At 39.6% G+C, this 19,700-nt stretch overlaps 1 protein-coding gene and 1 long non-coding RNA gene across 6 annotated transcripts in view; one reads left to right on the top strand and one right to left on the bottom strand.

Moving 5' to 3' along the window:
- Positions 1 to 9,878: 9,878 nt before the first annotated feature.
- The window catches only part of DENND5B (DENN domain containing 5B), a 220,790-nt gene continuing 210,968 nt past the window's right edge, over positions 9,879 to 19,700 (bottom strand). For 4 of the 5 annotated variants that reach the window (XM_059886403.1, XM_005206831.5, XM_059886404.1 and 1 more), the window contains 4 exons: positions 18,703 to 18,785; positions 18,356 to 18,482; positions 16,330 to 16,504; positions 9,879 to 14,840 (listed from right to left, as the gene is read on the bottom strand). In XM_059886403.1, the coding sequence (XP_059742386.1) occupies positions 14,657 to 14,840; positions 16,330 to 16,504; positions 18,356 to 18,482; positions 18,703 to 18,785 (569 nt within the window). In that variant the 3' untranslated portion in view covers positions 9,879 to 14,656. The remainder of the gene's footprint in view (positions 14,841 to 16,329; positions 16,505 to 18,355; positions 18,483 to 18,702; positions 18,786 to 19,700) is intronic. The other variant, NM_001205488.1, reaches the window with a different exon arrangement.
- Positions 14,069 to 19,441, top strand: LOC132345323 (uncharacterized). Its single transcript, XR_009494609.1, has 2 exons — positions 14,069 to 14,146; positions 18,714 to 19,441. It is a non-coding gene; the product is annotated as an uncharacterized lncRNA (long non-coding RNA).

The following is a 19,700-nucleotide window of genomic DNA, read 5'->3' as shown; positions in this document are numbered from 1 at the left end:
TCCACTGTTTCCCCATCTATTTCCCATGAAGTGGTGGGACCGGATGCTATGATCTTTGTTTTCTGAAGGTTGAGCTTTAAGCCAACTTTTTCACTCTCCTCTTTCACTTTCATCAAGAGGCTTTTGAGTTCCTCTTCATTTTCTCCCATAAGGATGGTGTTATCTGCATATCTGAGGTTATTGATATTTCTCCTGGCAATCTTGATTCCAGCTTGTGTTTCTTCCAGTCCAGCGTTTCTCATGATGTACTCTGCATAGAAGTTAAATAAACAGGGTGACAATATACAGTCTTGACGTACTCCGTTTCCTATTTGGAACCAGTCTGTTGTTCCATGTCCAGTTCTAACTGTTGCTTCCTGACGTGCATACAGATTTCTCAAGAGGCAGATCAGGTGGTCTGGTATTCCCATCTCTTTCAGAATTTTCCACAGTTTATTGTGATCCACACAGTCAAAGGCTTTGGCATAGTCAATAAAGCAGAAATAGATGTTTTTCTGGAACTCTCTTGCTTTTTCCATGATCCAGCAGATGTTGGCAATTTGATCTCTGGTTCCTCTGCTTTTTCTAAAACCAGCTTGAACATCAGGAAGTTCACGGTTCACGTATTGCTGAAGCCTGGCTTGGAGAATTTTGAGCATTACTTTCAGCGTGTGAGACGAGTGCAATTGTGCGGTAGTTTGAGCATTCTTTGGCATTGCCTTTCTTTGGGATTGGAATGAAAACTGACCTTTTCCAGTGCTGTGGCCACTGCTGAGTTTTCCAAATTTGCTGGCATATTGAGTGCAGCACTTTTACAGGATCATCTTTCAGGATTTGAAATAGCTCAACTGGAATTCCATAACCTCCACTAGCTTTGTTTGTAGTGATGCTTTCTAAGGCCCACTTGACTTCACATTCCAGGATGTCTGGCTCTAGGTCAGTGATCACACCATCGTGATTATCTGGGTCGTGAAGATCTTTTTTGTACAGTTCTTCTGTGTATTCTTGCCGTCTCTTCTTAATATCTTCTGCTTCTGTTAGGTCCATACTATTTCTATCCTTTATGGTATCTGTGATTTTCTTGAAGACATCCCTAGTCTTTCCCATTCTGTTGTTTTCCTCTATTTCTTTGCATTGATGGCTGAAGAAGGCTTTCTTATCTCTTCTTGCTATTCTTTGGAACTCTGCATTCAGATGTTTATATCTTTCCTTTTCTCCTTTGCTTTTCGCTTCTCTTCTTTTCACAGCTATTTGTAAGGCCTCCCCAGACAGCCATTTTGCTTTTTTAGAATTTGTCAATTTTTTTGCCTGTATTGGGATGAGCCTATAATTTGCTTTTATTTTTTTAGTCTGTAAGTATGGTGAATTATATTGCTTGATTGAATGTTAACCCAACCTTGTTTTCCCTAATAGACCCCAATTAGACATGACATATATTTATATCATAGAATTTGAATTAATATTTTGTTAAGAATTTTAACACCTACCTTCATAAGAGTTCTTGGTCTGTATTTTTCTTTTCTTGTAGTTTGTTTGATATTGGTATCAGGGCAGTGCTGACTCATGGGATGTGTTGGGAAGTATTACCTTGTCGTGGGCTGAATTGTGTCCTCTCAGAGTTCATGTGTTGAAATCCTAACCCCCAGTACCTCAGATTGTGACAGTATTTGGAGATAAGGTCTTTAAAGAGGTAAGTTGAAATGAAGTCATTAGGGTTGGCCCTAATCCAATATGACTGGTGACCTTAGAGGAAGAGGAAGTTAGGACCAGACATCCACTGAGAGAAGACCATATGAAGACAGAGAGAGGACAGCCATCTGTAAGTCAAAGAGAAAGGCCGCGGAAGAAACCAGTCCTGCTGACACCATGCTCTCAGAATTTTAGCCTTTGGAATATTGAGAAAATAAATTTCTGTTGCTTAAGCCAACTAGTCTTTGTTATGGCAGCCCTAACAAACTAACACAGACTTCTTTATCCATTTTCTGGAAGACTTTGTATGGAATTTTCATTATTTATTCCTTAAATTTTGGGTAGAATTCACTAGTAAAATTATCTGGACTTGGAGTTTTTCTTTGGGAGAAGGTTAATTTGTTGTTGTTCAGGTGCTAAGTTGTGTCTGACTATTTATGACCCATGAACTGCAGCACACCAGGCTTCCCTGTCCTTCACTATCTCCTGGCACTTGCTCAAACTCATGTCCATTGAGTCAGTGATGCTATCCAACCATCTCATCCTCTGTCACCCTCTTCTCCTCTTGCCCTCGATCTTTCCCAGAATCAAGTTTTTTTCCTAATGAGTCAGCTCTTTGCATCAGGTGGCCAAAGTATTGGAGTTTCAGCTTCAGCATCAGTCCTTCCAATGAATATTCAGGGTTGATTTCTTTTAGGATTGACTGGTTTCATCTCATTGTCCAAGGGACTCTCAAGAATCTTCTCCAGGACCACAGTTGGAAAGCATCAATTCTTTTTTTTTTTTAATTATTTCTTTTAATTGGAGGCTAATTACTTTACAATATTGTAGTGGTTTTTGCCATACATTGACATGAATCAGCCATGGGTGTACATGTGTTCCCCATCCTGAACCCCCCTCCCACCTCTGTCTCCATCACATCCCTCAGGGTCATCCCAGTGCACCAGCCCTGAGCACCCTGGCCCATGCATCAAACCTGGACTGGCGATCTATTTCACATATGATAATATATATGTTATTATATTCTCTCAAATCATCCCACCCTCGCTTTCTCCCAGAGTCCAAAAGTCTGTTCTTTATATCTGTGTCTCTTGCTGTCTCACATAGAGGATCCTTGTTATTATTTTTCTAAATTCCATATATATATGCGTTAATATACTGTATTGGTGTTTTTCTTTCTGACCTACTTCACTCTGTATAATAGGCTCCGGTTTCATCCACCTCATTAGAACTGATTAAAATGCATTCTTTTTAATAACTGAGTAATATTCCATTGTGTATATGTACCACAGCTTTCTTATCCATTCATCTGCCAGTGGACATCTAGGTTGCTTCCACGTCCTCCTGGCTATTGTAAACAGTGCTGCGATGAACACTGGGGTACACGTCTGTTGAAAGCATCACTTCTTCGGCACTCAGCATTCATTATAGTCCAACTCTCACATCCATACACAACTAGCAGAAAAGGTACCATACTTAGCTTTGACTATATGTACCTTTGTCTGCAAAGTGATGTCTCCTTTTTAATACACTGTATAGGTTTGTCATAGTTGTTCTTCTATGAAGCAAGCGTCTTTTAATTTCAAGGCTGCAGTCACCGTCTGCAGTGATTTTGGAGCCCAAGAAAATGAAATCTGACACCGTTTCCACATTTTCCTCATCTGTTTGCCTTGAAGTGATAGGACCGGATGGCATGATCTTAATTTTTTGAATATCGAGTTTTAAGCCAGCTTTTTCACTTTGCCATTTCACCTTCATCAAGAGGCTCTTTAGATCCCCTTCACTTTCTGCCATTAAAATGGTATCACCTACATATCTGAGGTTGTTGATATTTCTCCTGGCAATCTTGATTCCAGCCTATGCTTCATCCAGCCCAGCATTTTGCATGATATACTCTGCATAGAAGTTAAATAAGCAGGGTGACAACATACAGCCTTGACGTACTTCTTTCCCAATTTTGAACCAGTCCATTGTTCCGTGTCCAGTTCTAACTGTTGCTTCTTGTCTGCACGCACATTTCTCAGGAGGCAGGTAATGTGTTGTGGTATTCCCATCTCATTAAGAATCTTCCACAGTTTGTTGTGATCCACACAGTCAAAGACTTGAGCATAGTCAGTGAAGCAGAAGTTGATGTTTTTTTTTTTTTTTTTTTTAAATTTCCTTGCTTTTTTGATGGTCTGGCATATGTTGGCAATTTGATCTCTGGTTCCTCTGCCTTTTGTAAATCTAACTTGAACATCTGGAAGTTCTCGATTCACATACTGCTGAAGCCTAGCTTGAAGGATTTTGAGCATAATCTTGCTGGCATGTGAAAAGAATGCAATTATACAGTAATTTGAACATTCTTTGGCATTGCCCTTCTTTGGGATTGGAATGAAAACTGACTTTTCCAGTCCTGTGGCCACTGCTGAGTTTTCCAATTTCGCTGGCATATTGAGTGCAGCGCTTTCACAGCATGATCTCATTGTTTTCCTCTATCTCTTCGCTGTGATCACGGAGGAAGGCTTTCTTATCTCTCCGTGCTCTTCTTTGGAAATCTGCGTTCATTTGGGCATATCTTCCCCTTTCTCCTTTCCTTTCATTTCTCTTCTTTTCTCAACTATTTGTAAGGCCTCCTCAGACAACCACCTTGCCTTCTTGCATTTCTTTTTCTTGGGGATGGTTTTGGTCACCACCCTCTGTACAATGTTATGAACCTTTGTCCATATTTCTTCAGGCACTGTGTCTAACAGATCTAGTCCCTTGAATCTATTTGTCACCTCTACTGTATAATCATAGGGATTTGACTTAGGTCGTACTTGAATGGCCTAGTGGTTTTCCCTACTTTCTTCAATGTAAGTCTGAGTTTTGCAATAAGAAGCTCATGATCTGAGCCACTGTCAGCTACTGGTCTTCTTTTGTCAACTGTATAGAGCTTCTCCATCTTCGGCTTCAAAGAATATCGTAAATCTGATTCAGTATTGACCATCTGGTGATGTCCCTGCATACAGTCGTCTCTTGTGCTGTTGGAAGAGGGTATTTGCTATGACTTGTGTGTTCTCTTGGCAAAACTCTGTTAGCCTTTGCCTTCATTTTGTACTCCAAGGCCAAACTTGCCTCTTATTCGAGGTTTCTCTTCCTACCTTCCTACTTTCGCATTCCAGTCCTCTATAATGAAAAGGACATCTTTTTTTGGTGTTTGTTCTAGGAGGTCTTATAGATCTTCCTAGAATCGTTCAACTTCAGCTTCTTTGGCATTAGTCTAGGTTGGGGCATCGACTTGGATTACTGTGATGTTGAATGTTTTGCCTTGGAAACAAACTCAGATGACAAAGATAAAAAAAGTTGAATAACAAATTCAATTTCTTTAATATAATACATATAGGCTACTCATTTTATCTGTTTCCTAAGTGATCTTTGGTAGTTAATGTCTTTAAGAAATTTATCTACCATCTAAGATACAGAATTTCTTGCCAAAAAGATTCTCATAATATTCTCTTATTATCTTTTTAATGTATGTAATGTCTGTATTTGCATCACCTCTCTCATTCTTATGTGGCAATTTGTGTCTTTTTTTTTTTTTCCTGTAATCAGTCTGGCTAAAGTTTTATCAAATTTATTGGTTTCTTAAAGAACCACCTTCTGTTTTCACTGATTTTCTTTTTCTGTTTTCTGTTTAATTGATTTCTGCTCTGATCTTTATTTTTATTACTATTATTGTTTTTAGGTTTTTAAAGGTTGAAGTATATGTCATTGATTTGAGATCTTTTTTTTTTCTCAACAGAGGTGCTCAATGCAATTAATTTCTTTTTAAGAGCTGCTTTTGATGTATCCCACAAATATTTATATGCTTTATTTTCATTTGGTTCAAAATACTTGCTGCTTTCAGTTTTGATTCATTTTTTGACCCTTGTGGCCAAAGAACATACTTTGCATGACTTAAATCTTTTTAAATTTGACATGTTTTATTGACCTGAATATGGGCAATCTTGGTAAGTGTTCTTTGTGTACTTGAAAAGAATTTGTATTCTGGTGGTGGTGGACATTCTAATAATACCAATTAGGTCAAGTTGGTTGGTACTGTTGTGCAAGTCCTCTGTGTTTCTACTGTTATCCATTTCTTTATCAATTATTGAGAAAGGAGAGCTTTATCTTACTATAACTGAGACTTTGTCTATTTCTTATTGAGTCCATTGTTTTTGTGTCCAGGCATTTTGAAGTTCTGCTGCTTTTGAACAGGATGTAAGAGGGAAATCAAGGAAAAGTTTTGGGGCACTTAACACAAGTAGCTAGGTGGTATGAGTAGTAGGTAGGTAGTATGGGTAGGTAAAAGGCCTCCAGGTTATGTTGAGTATAAGGAACATCTGGCCCACATGTTGGCTCTGACTAGAGTGATTTATTTTTAGATTGCTCAGAGAGTAATTGCTCCATCTAGGTTACAGTATCTATTTTAATCAAAGTAAAGCACATATCAGGATAAAGAACCAAAAGAATTATCAAAAACATTAGGTTGAATCATATGGAGTTGACATTTGTCTTTGACCTACAAAAACGGTAATTTCTCACAAAGCAAGGATGTTTGTTCATTATAGTATTGTTCAGAATAGTGAAACACTGAGAGTAATGTAAATGTCAAACAGTAAATTATGTCACAATACTGGAAAATTAAAAGTTTTGAGAGATTATTTAATAACTTACTCCTTTTGTGTCCTCATCTAATTTTATAACATTAAATTCTATCTATACAGGCCAGCAACTCCAAAATGCATATCAGAAGTCCAATAGCCCAGAAGATCCAGACTCAGACATTCAATTTCCTGTTCACCATTTTCACTTGGATGTCTAGTCAATATCTGAAATTTAACATGTCCAAAACTGAACTCCTGATCTGTCTTTAAATCCTGTTCTCCCCACATCCTTACTTATCTCAGTTAGTAGAAATTCTAGCCTCTCCTTTCCCATTTGTTCAGGTCAAAATCCTTGGAGTCATTTTCGTTTTTGGTTTTCACATTTTTATTGGGGGCCACCGGGGAGGGGCCCTGTCCCTGTCAACAGAGGAGCTCACAGTTCTTCCACCATTTCAGCCATTCCAACGCTCTGAGGGTCTGGGGGTGGCTAGGCATGTTGGGCCTGTTCCCATCGTCTTGAAAGAGCACTGGGTAGGTAGGTGTAGGGTGTGGCCTGGTTGATCATGATGGTGTACTTAGTGCGTGAGCTGAGTGTGGGCAGAATTAGAGTGAGGCCTCTGGTGGTGAAAGATGCCACTAGCCTGACATTCTTGAGGCAGGTGACGATTCTAGTGGCTCTCCTGGTTGGTTTCCCTTGGAGTCATTTTTGACTCTTCCTCATCCCCGATATTCAATCCATCAGGAAACTTTCTGACTTTAGCTTCAAAATATACCCATACCCAATGCTTTTCACCATTGCGACCACTGATGTCTTCTTTCCCTTATACTGCAAAAGCCTCCTGACCTTATTATAATAACTGCAGTTGGTCAATATTTTAAAGAGCACTGGTGAAAATTGTATACATCTGGACTAAGTTCAAATGAACATGGCAGACAGTGTCCGCTCTAAATCATTACCTCATAAAATTTGGAGACATTTGCTCACTATCTTCGTATCTTCTCCTGCATTTTCCTACTCCTCTCCTTTGTTTCCTCCTTAACTGAATATAAGGAACTAAACTGTCTGGAGCAGTTATCAATTTATTGCCCCATAGCAATAAAAATCTTGCTCTGCAACAATGGAGCTAGACCTTCTTGTAAACATTTCTGACAGGTGGCACAGTGTTAATCTTTGTTAATAGAATGCACTGGAGAGGAGGAGGGAGCTTCTCTTCCAGCTTCTGCTGTGCTCTCTTCTGTGAGCTCCTCCAGCGTGCAGCTCCTGGCTCTTGTGGAAAGTGAAAGTGAAAATCGCTCAGTCGTGTCTGACTCTTTGCAACCCCATGGACAATATGGTCCACGGAATTCTCCAGGCCAGAATTCTGGCGTGGGAAGCCTTTCCCTTCTCCAGGGGATCTTCCCAACCCAGGGATCGAACCCAGGTCTCCTGCACTGCAGGTGGATTCTTTACCAGCTGAGCCACAAGGGAAGTCCTTGTGGTCTCAGAGGCTAACCTCTTGCGGTAGGGAGGCTTGGGGGGCTCTGTAGTGAGCTTTACTGGTATCACACCTCTCCATGCAGGGCTTCCCTGGCACCTCCTTCTCCAGTGGCTTTCCAGCAAGTTCTGGGCTATGCCACCTCTCCAAGGATGTTTCCCTGGCACCTGACAGCAGATTCCAAACAAGTGGCACTGGTGCAGCATCTCAGTGAGCTCCTCTGCCAGCCAGCGGGCCATGGCTGTGCCCTCTCTAATAAAGTCTGACTCTCAGCCTAAGTGGGAGGGGGCTCTTTGAGGTTTACCTTACCTCAGCCCTAGAGTTGGTAGCTGCTCCCTATATGTGCTATTTTTGTATTCTTTAGAGTTCTTTTTATTGCTTAGTAGCAAATCCTTCATCATTCCAGTTTCTTCTTATAGTAGTCTGTGATGGTTAAATTTTATGCATTAACTTAGCTGGGCCGTGGTACCCAGATATTTAATCAGACATTATTCTGGAAGTTTCTGTGACGGTGTTCTTCAGATGAGACAAACATTTACATTGGTAGACTTTGAGTAAAGCAGATTATCCTCCATAATGTATCCAATCTGTTGAAGGCCTCAATTCAGCATAGGCTGACCTCGTTTGAGCAAGAAGAAATTCTGCCAGTCAGTTATCTTTGAACTTGAACTACATTTCCTTCCTTGGGTCTCCAGTCCACCAGCCTAACCTGCAAATTTTGGATTTACCATGGCTCCACAACTGTCAGGTGATTCCTTAAAATAAATCTCTCTCTATACATATACACACACACACACATCTGTATACATCCTTAGCTCTGTTTCTCTGGATAATTCTAACAGTTCTAAACATTAAACTACCTCTCTTCAGATTGCTATGTGGTTTCTGTCTCTTGATTTGGATCCTGACAAATACACCATTATTTTCCCCTGAACTCAGAATCCATAGTGCAACTATCCAACATCTTTACTTGGATGTCTAACAGGCATGCCAAACTTACAGCCCAAAGTAAGCTCTTGATGTTCCTCCTGCAAACTTGTTTCTCTTACGCTTTTTCCAATCGCAGCTAAAGACAACTCCATTTTCAGTGAGGCTTTCCCTGGCTAACCCACTTTACAATTGCAGTCCATCTTTAAGCAGCCCCAGCCACACTTTCAATCCTTCTTCTTTGCTTGCTATTACTGTTATCTAATTATTATATGTATTGGGCTTCCCAGGTGGCTCAGTTGGTAAAGAATCTGCCTGCCAATGCGGGAGATGTGGGTTTGGTCCCTGGGTAGGAACATTCCCTGGAGAAAGAAATAGGAACCCACTCCAGTATTCTTGCCTGGAAAATTCCATGGACAGAGGAGCCTGGTGGGCTACAGTCCATGGGGTCACAAAAGTGTTGGACATGACTCAGCGACTAAACATCAACTATATGTATTACTTGTCATGTTTATTAGGTAATTTGCTCCATTAGAATATAAATTCCATAAAAGCAGGAATCTGATGTGTGTGTGTGTTTAAACTGCTGCATGGTCATAACCTAAAGTAATGCTTAACATGTGGTGAATAATCAATGCATCTCTGCCTTTCACTTTTAGTAAGGACTACAGTGCTAGTTATTTTTGAACGTCTTGTTTATCCCAAATTCATAAATACATTCTACATTTTCTTTCAAAAATTGTTTTTGCTGTTTATGTTTAGATTGTTAAGCTAAGAACTGATTTTTCTGTATGGTGTGAGATAGGGTTCACATTTTCTTTTTACCACTTCTGGAATAACCAGTTGCCCAGCAGATTATATTTCTATCGTGTGTGTGTGTGTGTGTGTGTGTGCACGCGCGCCTGAATGCATGTGTGTACGCACTCTGTGGAATTCTTCAGGCAAGAATCCTAGAGCAGGTTGCCATTTCCTACTTCAGGAGATCTTCCCGACCCAGGGATTGAACCCACATCTACACTTGTGCCTCTTGCACTGGCAGATGGATTCTTTACCACTGTGCCATCTGGGAAGCTCATATTTCTACCACATAATGGTTTCATGTAGCTTTCTCTCATAATGGCTTTATTGCTCTACTTTCTGGAGTCACTGGCCCTGTGCACTACTCAGTATTAAGGTTCTACAATAATGAAGCAAAACAAAGTATCAACCCCACAGTTTTATTTGTAAAGAACAAAGCATGAAAAGTCATATTTAAATGTACTCCAAAACCTGAAAAACCCACATCAGTTTCTCTGATACATATGTTAAAGTGCTTGATATCACAATACTTTTTAAATTTTAATTATGTTCAGATGAAAAAAAAATCCAGTTCTGATGCATTTTGTTAACAATACAAAGAAAAAAATATATAATTTAAATGCAGAAATGCTTATTTAAAAAAAAGACACACAGGATACATTTATACATGGTTCAAGTGTAACACAGAGAATTCTTTCTATATGTTTAACACCCTCATTTGATTGACAACAGGAACTCTCACCATACCTCTCTACTGTTAACAAGATCTGTCTGGTGTTTGGAATAAAGACTGGGCCACACACAAATACATTTAGGTAAATGTGTCAAGCGTAATTCCCTCCCACATAACCCAAGGATACCCTGGATTCATTCAAATGAGGAGAATGTTTTTGATGATTTTTTTTCACTCTGATATTAATTGCTCAGTGTGATACCTTTCTGGATCCAATCTTTATTTTGTCCTTGAGAGGACATCAGGGCTGCTAAGATCTGAAAGGATGAGGTTCTCCTTGGATTATTCTGATCACACTCCATTGGTATCCTCTTCAAAAAGCTTGGAAATCAGTTTGATTCAAGAGTTTTATAAATGGATTTTAATAGGAATAAGAGACCTAGTAGTTTATTATTTGTTTCTCCTTTTACACTAAAAGGTAATATAACAAGTACTTATATAAGAAACACGGACTTCAAATGACATGGATGACGTGGAAATAGAATTCACTTTATAAAAGTAGAGAAGATCTCAAGACTCCATTCTCAATCAATGAAGGTGTATTAATACTGAAATATAAATAGCTATGGTTCAGATTGTCCTTCCAAATGGTGAAAAAGATAGACTAGTTTCTATAAACCTCACAGAGAAAATACTCAACAGTTCTCAAAATGAAAATCTACTGAAAAATCATAATTCTTAGCAGAAAGAAGCTATTTTATAATTAACAGCTACACTCCCAATGCTGTCAAATAAATATTTCCCTGGGCAATCTGAGGTCCTTGTCTGTTGCCTCATGTTTCAAAGTATCTGAGGGGTCAGCATTTACTATACACAAACTGTTATGTATAGTCTCCATCCCTCTTTTACTCCCATTTACATATAACAGTGCTTTATTGCCAAAAAAGGAAATATGAGCAATTCAGTATTTCCCCTGTATATTCATACAGTGTGACAGAAGTTCATTAAAATGATTTCTTAAAAAGCCATGTTAAAGTAAATACCACAGGGTTACAAAAGGTACAAAATGTATGAAATATTTAAAATAAAATTTAGAGGGAAATCATAAATTTTGCAAGCTTTCGGTTTCTTCTACCAGATTCTTGCCACAGTGGGAAAGAGGAAGGGAAGGTCGGGAGGCCTTCCTTCTGTTCTCAGTAGCCCCATTTTCTCCACTGAGAACACTGCTTTATACTGCTCCACACTGAGCCGCAGTCATTTAAGGCGCAGACGAGCCCCCAAACAGAACAGGGCTTCAGGGTCTCACACATAATACCAACACTGGTGTAATGGCCCTATATCAAAAAGGTGATTGTTAGGACTTTCAGAACATTTGAAAAACACTTGGAAGATAAGTATTTCAAGAGGTAACATTTTTGGCAATTTAATTTTAAAATAATTTCTTCTTAAGCTATTTTGTGAAAATACTAATCATGACTCCAGGCACAACTTTTATTTTGAAGAAAAAAGTCAAATTTGATTTTTGTATACTTTAACTTTGAAGTATGATGATATAGTGATATACTAATATATTAACAGCAGAAAGTATACCTCTGAGTGACTTTCCAAAGTCAGGTCGGAAGGCTGTGTACACTTATAGGTACATTTATTCTAAGAATTTTGCTGCTGTCCTGCTCAAAATACTTTGATACTCAAAGACAGTTATAAGCCATGTAAGAATTGTCTTACTGTATCTCTTACATGACCCCAAACTCTGCATAAGTATCCTTTTCATTCATCAACTTGGGTTCTAAGAACTTTTTGTTTCCAAATAGAAAATTTCTTCTGAAAAGCCACCATTACCCATCACTAGAAATATTCAAAAGAATGGGCTATAGGGCATTCGGGCAGCTCATAAGGAGGTCCGAGGGGTGTGAAGCACAGGCTGTGTGACTGGACTGTGTATAGACTCCCACGGTGATAACTAAAGGGCACAGCATTCTAGACGATGTGTCCGTTCTGGTGTGATTTCTTCTTCTGAAATTGGTCATTTCACTACTGTAGTCAGATAATAGAAAATGGGATGAAATTTCAGGTCAAACTCTTGGGGGGTATTACTTTCTAAAGTAATGGTTTTACTCACAGGTCTGAAATCCACTTTTGCTCCTAGTTTTGTTTTTGGCCGTGCCATAAGGCTTGTGAGATTTTAGTTCCCTGACCAGGGATGAAACCCAGGTCCTCAGCAGTAAAAGTGTGGAATCCTAATCACTGGACTGCCAGGGAATTCCTGCTCCTACTTTTTACAACAGGTGTAATTTTCTATTACTTAAGGTCAATTTGTTAAAATGAATATTAATCCCTATAAATTATTACTATAAATGAATATTAATCATTATCTGCTACCTATATAGGTGGATGAATTAAGATCCAAGGGTAGAAAGACTTATTATTAATATGAATGCCTTGAAGGCCAGTCTCATGTAGCCTGGTATAATTAAAAAAACATGAATTCTACACCCTGTGCTGCCACTGACCAGGTGTGCAGGTAAGTATTTAATCTCTCTGATCCTTAAGTCTTCCCATCTGTAAAATGAGAAGGCTAGATGAGACGACTCAATTCTAGCATGCTAACCTAAGTCACCTCTCTGTTTGTCCAGAATGTGTCAGAAGCAAGGCCTTCGGAAAAGGTAACAAGAACAAAACCCTAGATTGGATCATTCTGTGGTTTCTCATCATTGAAACAGTAAGCACCTGGGTGAAACAGGTTCTGGATATGTCCCATAATAGACTCTCCATGTCCCAGGGGTAGCCACACCACTGTGGGCAAACTTTAGCTGCAGGCAAACAAATTTCTGGTCTACCCAGGTCACCCAGACCCATCTTAAACCCTTTCCATGGTTTCTAAATGCTGCCTTCAGTTCTCCCTTACCTCCTCAAAGACTCAGTCACATATTAAAAGGGAGTGTGCCTTGGCTGAATGCAGTGTTTGATAACGGGAGTGGGGCACTTATTTCACTAGTTTCTTCCTCAAGAGAAAAAGGGAAGCAACACTATTGGCTAAAGCCCAGGACCCGCAGATGACACAAGGGTCCTGAGAGGCCATGACTTTGCTTCTCAGTCACAACTGGGAACAAAACCTGGAGCTCTGCTAAGGCAATTTCACTGCTAACAACGTGCAAATGTCTAAATTACTTACAAGACCAACCGTAACATGAAGACTTACGGTAACGTGCTAACACTGTATTTAACTTCCTTAAAAAACACCAAATTGCAAAGTTTCTCACAACGTTTGGTCTTCCAAACTGTTGCCTCTTGTCTGGCTTCCATTTTGCCAGTCTGCGCAGTACTGGCTTTTACCTTCCTGGGCCCGCAGTATTACATTTTCACCCCTGCTTACAAAGGAACATACAGCTGGCCCTGAAACACCCAGAAAGGGTTCATTCTTTCTCTCTTCTGGTATTTGCATTATCATGGTCAACAAATACTTTCACAAAAACATTCCAAGCCACACAGAGTCCTCCTCCTCCTTCGACATTCTTTCCATTTCCTGAGGGGGGATGGGCACTGGAAGAGGGGAGGCGGGTGATTGAAACCAAACAAAGAGTGTTTGTGGTTATTCTTGAGAGGTAACTGCAGGGTTGAGATGGCCAAATTAAAAGTATAGAATCAAACTGCTATTTGCAGTTTTTAAGACTATGAGGCCAACACTCTGAAATTCACATCTCCCCAAAGTACCTCAAATAACAAGAATAAAAATGTCAAGGATGAAGTTAGTCTAGGCTAATCTTTCCAAAGTGTAAAGAAGTTAATATAATCCCACAATTTCACAGACTTCTCAGGGCTTTGTGTGTTCTCTTTTCAGTGTAGCCAAGCTCCTGGGGTCCAGTATTTAAAATATTTGAATTATATCTTGTGCTGATGAAAAAATTTTTCCAAGACTGGAAGAGTGGCTCAATTCAAATTATGAAACCATCTGAAACTTAAAAGATGTAAATGAGGGCTACTCTCCCCTACAGCAGGTAAACTGTTTACATTCACAATATAAAGGGTAAGACACCAGGATGGCTGGCAAGTACATAACAATGCTTTCTGGATTCCTTTGTGGTACCTGGAGGAAATAAAAAGCCCCAATGGGTTGTACTATATTTACATGTTTACTGGCTTCTTCCTGACTAGCACCACTCTCCCCACTACCCAACTCCCAATACTTTTAAGCTACTGATTTTAAGTTACAGGAGTATTCAATCTAAGAAAAGTATCTTATTAGAGTAATAGAATTTCTTAAAGAAGAGAGAATATTTACACACATCTAACACATGAAAATACTCTATTTTATACTAAATTCCAGGTTCAAATGAACTACAATACAGCATTTTGCCTTGTCTGCAGTGTGAGGACTGTTCACATTGGGGGACACGCCGTGCCGCCCCTGCAGTGACTCACTGACTTGTCAGACAAGTCCAAATCCGTCCCCGTTGTGGGGAAGGTTCAGGAACAAGGGTTCTGGTCTGAGTTTCTAGCTAATTGGGTTACACATCCACTCCTTTGATGAGCGAGCCTTCTAAGACTATGGTGAAGTCCTGGATGGTCTGCAGAATGCGGATAAGGGAGTTGACCGTCATGTGATCTCGCAGGAGGGCGCTCTCCTCATACATTCGGGTGATGGCAGGACACTCGGCTAACAGAGGAATCCACTGTGGGAGCAGGCGATCTCTGCAGACCCAAACAGAAACAAGTCCTGAGCACTGCTGCCCTGCTGCAGAACTACACACACACTGGAGCTTTGGACAGAAGGTGCGAGGCTGAATGGGGCGAAATCTAGCCAAGCTCTGAGGTCACCAGACAGAAAATCAAAGTCAAGTAGTTGGATAATTACTGGTTAAAAAGATAAGGTAATGAAACAGTGTACGCTAAGGGGGAAAGGAAACCTATCAGATTCTATGAGTGAGTTTGCACAAGTTGGCCATCAAGACTTAGATGTGGTAAAGATATTCTCTATTCTGATTCTACCTCTTTTAAAAAGAAGCAGAATGTCATTTTGTATTGTTTAACAGAGATGTTATCCAGACATCTGTGACGACATGCCACAGTAGATCTTTTGGGAAGAAAGCCTCCATTAAATTGTAGGGACTAGCACTTTAAAAAAAAAATTTACACAACATAAAAAGGTAAGAATAAAATCAAAGCAGAAAACATTAAGTAGATCTTACAAAAAGTAAGTGTTACATTGATTTAATAAATCACAACAGTAAAGAGAGAAAAGGAGATAAGGATCATGCTCAAAAGGAACTTAAAAAGCACAGCTGAAGTTGGACAGCTTTTATTAAGAAGAAATATAGAATTTAGCTCAATTAACTAGCTGTTTCAGGAGGACAGGATCTCATCTTTAATGTTTCCTAATTACACTGACATTAGTATCTGTCGCTAAGTTGCTTAGACACCCTTGCTGAGCAGCTGTCAGTATACCTTCATGACAAGGCAGCTAGGCCATCCTACAAGAGGTGCTGGGGCTTAGAAGAGAACAAACACTGCACGGATAAAAAATCTTCTAAGGGTCTGTGTGGTTCATTTCTTACAATTTTGACAGCTGTTTTAAAATTAATGGATTGTATAGCTCCTATGTGTCATTTTACAAAAAGAAAGGGGTAGGAAACTGTCTTAAAGAGACTTTCCACAGTAAGAATTCTACAGTGTCATCAAATTTAAAGCAATATGGTACTGTGTACACACCATACAAGCTCTGTACAGAAAATATGTATGTGTGAGTGTGCTGTTGTGTCCAATACCTCCACCTGTCTGTGGTGCAGTACTGTGTCATGGTTCAGAGCTTGGGGCTCTGGGGTGACACTGGGTATAAATCTTGGCTCTGCCTCTTTCTAGCTGTGTGACCTTTGGAAAGTCTGTTAACTTATCTGTGCCTCTTCTACTTTCTATTTTCTCACCTACACAGTGGGGATATTGCTTGCTCCTTCATGCAGTGGTGGTGGTGAAGTGATAGGAGGGTTAAATGAGATAATACATGGGAAGTGCTAAGTATAGTGCCCAACACACAGCAAATACCCAATAAACAGGAGTCTCATAAAACTTGGAATGGAAGAAACCAACCGGAGAGCTTTGGAAGGGGCATGGTTTGGTATAAACCTTTCTAAATTCTTGTTCAACACATGACAAAGATAGGGAAAGTCAAGAACTGGCTTAATACCGTGTTCCAAGGCAAACTAAGATCTGGAATTTGCCATCCTTCCCAATATTCCGGGGTGCAGTATTAATAGCATTTACATAGTGGCAGAAGGTTTTGCAGGATGATTTCTGAATGAGGACATCATCTTCATTATCTAGAATCTGGTCAGTGGTTTCAAAATAAGCAACTGCTCTCTCTGGGGAAGGAAATCAGAGATATTACAATACACATTAATACTTCATATACAAAAAGATGAAACAGTTTATTCTGGAAATACTAAAGATGCTTTGCATTATAGCCATTCCTAAAACCAAAACCATTATTTTATCATTGGTTTCACAATAAATCCTAAAGGCCCATGTTTCCTGGTAGAACCATATGCTCCCAGATATTTATTTTCTAATCTAGACTACACTCTAGATGCTTAGAAAGCTTACTCTCTTTAGAATACCTTCAAAAATGGCAATTGATAGCAACAAAAAAATACACATGGTCTTGTCTGTTAAGACTGGATCCTTCTAGGCGTAAGTAGCAAAGACATGGTAGCCACTGAGGTGGTGCCCTTTGATCCAGTTATAGGATGGCTGGCTAACATTCTGCAGCAAAGTCCTTGAAACAGAACTGCTTCAGTAAATCTGAGGAAGAGTTATTAATACACATATCAGAAGCAGGGCTAGTAAGATTCAGTGCATTCCAAAAGGAAAAAAATACCCCGCTCTAGGGGCCTAGCTCTGTCCACTTTCCTTTCTTTGTCTAAAAGTTCAAATTTGGATAAAACCAACCATTTCATCCAGGTCTTATTTACAAAACATGAAACGATTAATCACCCTGTTAAAGAGACTGTGAATTGTAGAAGAGCTGCATAGCAAAATAAAGAATGCAAAGTTTAGGGAGCTAGAGAACCACAATCTAATTGAACTTTCCTGAAGATGGAAACATTCTATATCTGCAAGGTCCAATTCTATAGCCCCTTGTAGGGCCAGTATGACTAAGGGAGTCAATTTAAAATTTGATTTAAATTAAGTCAATTTAAATAGCCACATGTGACTAGTGGTTACCATACTGGATAGCACAGAACTAGAGTAATCTTTTTAAAACAAATTATATCCTATTCCTCAGCTCCCTGGTAGCTCAGAGTCTGCCTGTAATGCAGGAGACCTGGGTTTGATCCCTGGGTTGGGAAGATCCCCTAGAGAAGGGCGTGGTAACCCACTCGAGTATTCTTGCCTGGAGAATCCAATCCCCATGGACAGAGAAGCCTGGCAGGCTACAGTCCATGGGGTCGCAAAGGAGTCGAACACGACTGAGTAACTAAGCACACCTTAGCGCCAAGTCTTCCAATGGCTTCCCATTCCATTCAGGATAAAGACCAACTGCTTTCAAAGACACAGAAGGCCCTCCACAACCCGGCTCTAGCAATAAAGATCCTCTCTCCAAATACCCACCTCTCTCCCTCATTCTGTTCCAGTCACACCTCCTTGCTGCTCTACAGAAAGCCAAGCACAGCCCCACCCTGCTCTGCAAGGGCACCTGTCTCAGCCTGGGGTGCTCTCTTCCTGGTATTCACAAGGCTCACTTCCTCACATCCTTAAAGTCTTTGCTCAACAGTACCTTATCAACAAGGTCTATAACCTTCCTAATTAAAAGAGTTCTCCCACTCCGTTTCCTTTTGCCTTGCTCCATTTTTGTCTGCATCAATGATGACCTTCCAACGTATCAGATAAATTACATATCTGTTATGATTTTGTGTATTGTTTGCCCTCCTGACCCCACAAGATTGTAAGTTTGTCAACCATAGGAATTTCTGTGTCTTGTTTACTTTTAACTTGAAGTGTATATCTTGAGCATCTAAAATAGAATATTGTGAACACACACACAGAGATATTTGTTGACTGAATGAAAAGCACAGACACTGCTTATTTGATATTTACTTTGAAAAACATATACCCTTAATACCAACCCTTATTTGCTCAAATTCTTGGGCTTTTTGAGTTTTCTAAGACACATTTCAATGACCTTACAACAATGCACACCAGCTTTAATTTACCTATGAAGTCCCAGATGAAGACATTCTTGTGAAAGATGCGAGCTGATTTGAAGCCATGGTGGAAAACTTGCTCAAGCGCCGCAACTAAGCCGCTCTCTCCACACAGCAGCACAGTGAGGCTTCCTCTCTGTGGAGAGCAACACACAGTGCCAGAGAATGAGCTCCCGCATCGACGTTTAAGAAAACAGCAGAGGAGCAAGTGCTGAGGGTAGCTGTGAAACATGTTTTTGCAGCTATTAATTAACAAGCTTACAAATAAAAATTAAAGCACCTTTTTATTGCCCTATGTATCATGTATAAAAGCAGCTTTAAAATCCTACCACAGTAAGTTTTATAGCCCATCATACCTCTTTTTCAGGTTTGTGAAAATGTTTCACAATGTTGTTCACAGCTTCTCCAATTCCTTCTTGGATCTGTCCTGCATTGGGTTCTAAAAAATAATGAATAATGGCGGAAATTTCAGGCAAGGAAAATAAACCAAGTACTACAGGACATCAACTGTGCCTGCCTGTACAGGAAACACTTCACCAGGGCAGGCTGCCTTGTCAGGGATCCATGGAACTTGCCTTGCCAGTTTGGTCAAGTGAGGCATACTGGCACAAAGGAAAAGGATCTAAGAGACCCCCAAGACTCAAATCCCAGCCTTCCCATTCAAAATCTGTAACTATAGTCACCAATTTTAAGTATGTAATTTGATGAGTTTTGACAGATGTGTAGACATGTAACTACCACTATAATCAAAATACAGAAAATTGCCATCAACCCCCAAAGTTCCGCTGTTCCCCTTTTCAGTCAATTCCCTTCCCCAGCTTGTAACTTTGTAACCCCTGTCAACTACTCATCTGCTTTCCATCATTATTATATTGCCTTTTCTAGAATTTAATAAATAGAATTGTATAATGTCTGCTTTTTCTCACCTGGCACAATACTTTTGATTCATCCATGATGTTAGCTATATCAACAGTATTGCTGAATAGTATCCCACCGACTAGATGTATCACTATCTGCTTATCCACTTACCAGCTGGTGGATATTGCAAGTGTTTCCATTCTGGCTATTATGAATAAAGCTGCTTGGAAAATTTGAGTATGAGTCTTGGTATAGATATATGCATTCATTTCTCTAGGATATATACATCTAGATTGAGAGTTCTGGGTGAAGTGTAGGGTTAGTACATGTATATATCTTTATAAGAAACTGCCAAATGGTTTTTCCTTTTGTATTCCCATTGAAATATATGCGTATTCACTATTGTCTATCCTCTTTTTAGCTATTCTAGTGTATGTGCGGTATTAAGTTTACTTTGGAGGCAGAAAAGAATTATGGATAAAGGGAATCATTTATT

This window comes from Bos taurus, chromosome 5, assembly GCF_002263795.3.
Source record: "Bos taurus isolate L1 Dominette 01449 registration number 42190680 breed Hereford chromosome 5, ARS-UCD2.0, whole genome shotgun sequence".
Taxonomy (NCBI): domain Eukaryota; kingdom Metazoa; phylum Chordata; class Mammalia; order Artiodactyla; family Bovidae; genus Bos; species Bos taurus.
The sequence above is the reverse complement of the archived record's forward strand: the minus strand, read 5'-3'. Positions and strand labels throughout refer to the sequence as shown.